General features: G+C 50.9%; 1 protein-coding gene across 1 annotated transcript in view; it reads right to left on the reverse strand.

The window, feature by feature from the left end:
- Window positions 1–1,973: 1,973 nt before the first annotated feature.
- ALG8 (ALG8, alpha-1,3-glucosyltransferase) overlaps window positions 1,974–6,576 on the reverse strand; it is a gene marked incomplete at its 5' end in the record, with an annotated part of 16,071 nt that continues 11,468 nt past the window's right edge. The window contains 2 exons of the mRNA XM_015416639.1: window positions 1,974–2,537; window positions 5,650–5,722. Of these exons, the coding sequence (XP_015272125.1) occupies window positions 2,306–2,537; window positions 5,650–5,722 (305 nt within the window). The remainder of the gene's footprint in view (window positions 2,538–5,649; window positions 5,723–6,576) is intronic.

Genomic DNA, 6,576 nt, shown 5'->3' on the forward strand with positions numbered 1-6,576 from the left:
CTGTGTGATACAGAGTGTTGGACTGGATGGGCCTTTGGCCTGATCCAACATTGGAATCTCTTATGTTCTTATGTTGAGGGGAACAGCAGTCAGGAATCGGATAGAGTCATAGAGTTGGAAGGGACCTCCAGGGTCATCTAGGCCGACCGCCTGCACAAGGCAGGAAAATTCACAGATACCTCCCCCCAAACAGACCCCCAGTGACCCCTGTTCCACGCCCAGACCCTCCAGGATCTCCAGCCAAACTGGCCTGGAGAAAAATTGCTTCCTGACCCCAAAGTGGCGATCGGCATTTCCTACAAGAACTAAGCACTGAGGCAACCCTTCCTGCCCTTCCTTCTTGTGATCTGCCTCAAGTTCACAGAATCAGCATTGGAGAGGCCAACACCTAGCGAGGAAGCCTGTTCCACTCAGAAAGCTCCCAAGTGAGATCAGGGCTCTGTGGGAGTTACTACAATTCCACTGGGCCTGTAAGACGGAGCTCTTCCGCCAGGCTTTCGGATGAGGCAGCCAGCACCCCTTTTTGTGGCCAACCCCACCAGTGGCCTGGACCCTAACATCTTAACTCTTTCACCACTGCTGATATGCTTCTATCTGAGCTGACATGGTATTTAGGAGTATGGCATTGTATACTGTTGTTTTAATTTGGTCTTAAATATGTTGTATTTTATATTGTTGTTACCCGCCCTGAGCCCGTTCGCGGGGAGGGCGGGATACAAATCCAAATAAATAAATAAAGTGCTTCTGCTGTACTAAACAGTCCGATGTCCTTTGTTCTTTCAAATCCAGTAACTGTGGATGATTTATGGACATTCTAACGCAGCCTCCGACAGGCTTGTCGACCTCGAGTTCTGTTTCTCCTCAGATTTCTCAAAGAGGCAGCAGAACAAAATCCGTATCTCCAATTGTCATTCCCAGACAGACAAGAATTTAACCATTGTGCTTGTCATACGAATAGTTAAGAACGGACTCTTTGAGAATGATAGTGAATTATTTATTGTGACTACGATATATACTGCTGTAGAGATATATGCACTATAATAAGAAAATATCGTATTGAAGTTGTCATGCCTCTGGCCTGTGGTGAATGTAATGAAGTGAGCTCTTAAGTCCCAAAAGCATCAGCTGAGGCGAGTTTTATCGTTCTCCAAGGCACCACAAGGCTGTGGTGGCTCAAGTGGTTAAGACGCTGAACTGCAGGCTGTGGAAGGTCAGTAGTTCAGCAGTTCGAGACCCGGGTGCCGCATGATGGAGCGCGCTCCCATCTCTAGTTCCCGCTCCTGCCAACCTAGCACTTAGAAAGCAAGAAATTGCAAGTAGATAAATAGGTACCGCTTCGGTGGGAAGGTAACAGCATTCTGTGCGCCTTGGTGTTTAGTCATGCCAGCCACATGACCACGGAAACGTCTTCGGACAGCGCTGGCTCTTCGGCTTTGAAACGGAGATGAGCACCGCAACCCTAGAGTCGGATTCGACTGGCTTTCGAGCAAGGGAACCTTTACCTTTAGGCACCACTGGGGTCTTACTTAGCTACTAAAGACTATCGTGGCTACCCATCTGGAAACTACCCCACTGCACAACTGTCCAAAAAGATGCAAAACACGACGTGTTCTTGCAGAAGAGGAAGAGATTGGATTTCTACCCCGCCCTTCACTACCCGAAGGAGTCTCAGAGCGGCTTACAAACTCCTTTCCCTTCCCCTCCCCACAACAGATACCCTGTGAGGTAGGCGGGGCTGAGAGAGCTCTGACAGAAACTACTCTTTTTCAAGGACAGCTCTTGTCAGAACTATGGCTTGCCCAGGGTCATCCAGCAGCTGCAAGTGGAGGAGTGGGGAATCAAACCCGGTTCTCCCAGATTAGAGTCCACGCACTTAACCAAACTGGCACGACAACAACCTCGCATACAACTTACTGGTATTAAAAAACAACACTTTATTCACATCTTTCTCAATGCATGATTGTAATTGCGCCCTTCGTTGGAGAACAGTGATTGTCCTTGACATTTAGCAATTAAAAACCACGTTGGACCATTAAGGCAACCGGTATTTGCTTCTGTGTCATTCCGGAGGTCTGGTTCTGGAAGAAAGTCCTAATCAAACTCATCCCTTGGCTTTCTCAACCCGGAACCAGCCTCTGCTTGTTTGAGAGGGTTTCCTCTTCCCTTGGTCCCACCAGGTCTTCATGAAACGAGACCTGCTTCTGGAATGGGAGGTGGTGTGGCACGTTGTCCTAATCGCTGTGGAGAATTCAGGGCTTAGCACTGGTTAATGGCCGGGAGAAACGCCAAAGGACTTGGTGCCTCCTCATTTCTCTTTTTGCCTGATGGCTGGTGGTCCCCTGAAGGCGGAGATGTATAATTTGAGCCAGGCGTACGTGATGCCGACAGCACAATAGACCGAGGTGAGCAATAAAGGAAGAAAGGGGAACTTGAGCGTCCAAGGGGTGAAAGGAAACACGATTTCACAGAAGATTTCCAGAGGGATCAGCCCGGTGAGGTAGATCGTTTCCAGCCAGTTAAGTAAAGGGCCTTCTTTCCTGTGAAGGAGGGGGGAGAGGGAAGGACTTAATAAAGTCGTTTCTGGAGCGATCAGTTCCAGAAGAGAGTTGACAACAGAGGTCATTTCCTGCAGGAGCGCACAGGAGTGGAGCTCCGGCAGTAAAGGGCCCAGGGGGCGGGCACATGCAACAAGCCCCGCCCCCTGCTCCCAGCAGCCCTCAGTCAGAGCAAGAAGCAGCCAGGTAAGCTGCAGAGCCCCCCCCCCAGTCCAAAACAGTCCAGTGGCACCTTTAAGACCAAGTTTTCTTCAGGTACAAGCTCTCCCTCCTCTGCGAGGACAGATCTCCACGTTCCCCACCCCCACCCCTATAGCTAGCAATCCGAAACAGTCCAGTGGAGCCTGAGCGGTGGGTGTTGCCTTCTGACACACTTCCGGTGGTGTCAGAGGGTGTGGCATATGCAAATAAGTTATGCTAATGAGTTGAGCTAATGAGCTCCTGCACCTCTTTTTCTACAAAATGACCCCTGGTTGACAAAGAGAGCGTTTTCTCCCTCTCCCAAAAGACTAGAGGGCATCCAATGAAGCTGATGGACAGGAGGTTCAGGACGGACAAAAGGAACTACTTATTTACACAACGAGAGACTGAAATGTGGGATTCACTGCCAGAGGATGTAGTGATGGACGCAGGAATAAACAGCTTTCAAAGGGGATTAGATTCATGGAGGATAAGTCTCTCAATGGCTACTAGCCATGGTGACTAAAGGGAACCTCCATGTTCAGGGACACTAAGTCTTGGAATCCCAGTGACATGAGGCAATATCAGGGGAAGGCCTCGGCCTCTATGCCCTGTTGCTGGCCCTCCAGAGGAACTAGTTGGCCACTGTGTGAGGCAGGATGTTGGACTAGATGGACCCTCACTGGTCTGATCCAGCAGGGCTCTTCTGAGGTTCTTATCAGGGGAAGGCCTCGGCCTCTCTGCCCTGTTGCTGGCCCTCCAAAGGAACAGGTTGGCCACTCTGTGCGACAGGATGCTGGACTAGATGGACCACTGGTCTGATCCAGCAAAAGAACATCAGAAGAGCCCTGCTGGATCAGACTACTGGATCAGTAGTGAGCGAGCGATTTGGCTACTGCATAAATTAGTTTGCTCTGGAGCCCTCCTTCCTGAGCTAAGACAAAAATGTGTGAGCCGGAGCCTAAAAAACGGTGAGCTAGCTCACACTGACTCATCTCAGAGGGGACACTGCCTACTGCCTGGTCCTTTTTAAATGTCGATGCTGGGGATTGAACCCGGGACCCTTCTGCATGCAAAGCAGAGGGTCTGCCACTGGGCCACAGCCTTTCCGTACTGCTGAATCCTCAGCTCATGCATGGTGATCTTTGCAAAGTATACGAAGCGGCCTTCTGCCGAGTGAGACGGCTGGTCTACTGAGCTTTGGCTTGTCTCCTCTGATGGGCAGACTCTCAGGCTGAGATCTTTCATGTCATCAGCTACTTGCTGATGTGAGCGTGAGGGAGGGGAGGACTGTATGTTTATTCCTTGGAGGAAGGGTGGGAGAAAACAGAACTGAGACATAGTTCCTGAGGAGTATATCCTATTGGATGTGAGACGGCTGGTCTACTGAGCTTTGGCTTGTCTCCTCTGATGGGCAGACTCTCAGGCTGAGATCTTTCATGTCATCAGCTACCTGCCGATGTGAGCATGAGGGAGGGGAGGACCGCATGTTTATTCCTTGGAGAAAACAGAACTGAGACGTAGTTCCTGAGGAGTATATCCTATTGGATGAGGTGGAGGTTCCTGAATAAACATATCCAGGATCAAGCTGGTCTTCCTAGTTTGGTGTAGTGCTTAAGTGTGCGGACGGTAATCTGGGAGAACCGGGTTTGATTCCCCCACTCCTCCACTTGCACCTGCTGGATGACCTTGGGCAAGCCATAGTTCTGATAGGAGCTGTTCTTGAAAAGGAGCCGTTTCTGTCAAGAGCTCTCTCAGCCCCTGTGGGGAGGGGAAGGGAAAGGAGTTTGTAAGCTGCTCTGAGACACCTTTGGGTAGTGAAGGGCGGGGTATAATTCCAATCTTTTCTTCTTCTGCTGCTTCTAGGGAGTACCCGTTTGAAGCACAGACTCCGTGGAGTCTGAAACCACTGATTTAGGCAGGACTGCCTTGCCTAGGATTGGCATGGTCCAGCTCTTTGATCCAGTCCCATCCATTGCCAACTCCAGGGTGGGAGATTCCTTGGGATTTGAGGGTGGACCCTGGAGAGGGTGGGGTTTGGGGAGAGCAGGGATCTCAGCAGGGTATGATGCCACAGAGTCCACCTTCCCGCCTGCCTTTCACTCAGAGAGGCTTACAAGCTCCTTCCCCTTCCCCTCCCCACCACAGACACCCTGTGAGGTCGGCGAGGCTGAGAGAGTTCTTTCCAGAACTGCCCTTGAGAGTAGAGCTCTGACAGAACTAGGGCTTGCCCAAGGTCATCCAGCAGCTGCAAGTGGAGGAATGGGGAATCAAACCCGGTTCTCTCAGATTAGAGTCCATGGCGCACTTAACTACTACGCCAAACTGGCTTTAGCATTATGCACCGCTAGTTGGCTGCTAGATTTGTTTTTTTAAAGGCAAGAGACATTTCAGAGATGGGTTGTCATTGCCTGCCTCTGCGTCGTCGCCCTGGTATTCCTTGGAGGTCGCCCATCCAAATACTAGTCCAGGCTGACCCTGCTTAGCTTCCAAGATCTGAAGAGAGCAGGCTAGCCTTAGAGGGCCAGTGTTCCCTCTAAGCTGAGTTAGTGTGAGCTAGCTCACAGTTTTTTAGCCTCCGGCTCACACATTTTTGTCCTAGCTCAGGAAGGGATGGCTCCAGAGCAAACTAATTTATGCAGCAGCCAAATCGCCTGCTCACAACTTTAATGCCAGTAGCTCACAAAGTAGAATTCTTGCTCACAAGATTCCACAGCTTAGAGGGAACATTGGTCAGGGCGCCCTTGGTTGGTACCTGGGTGGGAGACCACCCGGGAAGTCCAGGCTTGCTACACAGAGGCAGGCAACGGTCAGCCACCTCCGAACATCTTTCCTTGGAAACCCTACAGGGTCTCCATCAGTCACTTGCGACTTGACAACACTTCCCGCCACCGCCGCCGCTTTATGTCCGTACCTGAAGACTGCCTTCAGTGAAGAGAAGCTGAACACCGTGAACAGCAGCATGAGAAGGATTTTGAGCGGCAGCTCTGAAACACAAATGTGTATCTGGTCAGGAGGTGGATATTTAACATTTTATTTAACGCTTGCATTCACGTAAGGTTCAGATGTGGCACGATGGCCCCCAGCGACACATTTCCCGCCCCCCGCCAAGCATTTTCAGAAAAGGGGAGGGGCCGGGTGGGACATTTCCCAGCGGGGCTTCTGATTGGCCACCGGAGATTTGATTGGCTTTTGCCGTTTTTAAAATGTTTTGCTTTGGCAGCAGGTGCCGCCACAGCACAAGGATCTTCACTGTCTGGCTGAAGGGAAGCGGCCATTTTGTGGCTGGCTCCACCTCCTTGGACAGCCATTTTGTGGCTGTGCCCACCATAGTATGTCAGAATTTCCCAAGTGCCTGCAGGGTCAAAAAGGTTGGGGACCCCCGTCCTAGTAAGGTTTGAACCAGAGACTTCCTGAACCCACCGCTAAACCAGCTCTTTGGATAAAGCACCATAACAGTGAAGAAGAAAAGAGGAAGAGATTGGATTTATACCCTGCCCTTTACTACCTGAAGGCGTCTCAGAGCGGCTTACAAACTCCTTTCCCTTCCCCTCCCCACAACAGGCACCCTGTGAGGCAGGTGGGGCTGAGAGAGCTCTTGAGAGAACTGCCCCTGAGAGAACAGCTCTGAGAGAACTTGTGACTGACCCAAGGTCACACCAGCAGCTGCATGTTGAGGAGTGGGGGATCAAACCCGGTTCTCCCAGATTAGCGTCCGCACTCCTAACCAATGCTTCCTCTAAGCTGTGGAGTCTTGTGAGCAAAAATTCTACTTTGTGAGCTACCGGCATTACAATTGTCAGGGAGCGATTTGGCTACTGCATAGATTAGTTTGATCTGG

This window comes from Gekko japonicus, unplaced genomic scaffold (genome assembly GCF_001447785.1).
Source record: "Gekko japonicus isolate JY-2015 unplaced genomic scaffold, Gekko_japonicus_V1.1 scaffold5161, whole genome shotgun sequence".
NCBI lineage: Eukaryota > Metazoa > Chordata > Lepidosauria > Squamata > Gekkonidae > Gekko > Gekko japonicus.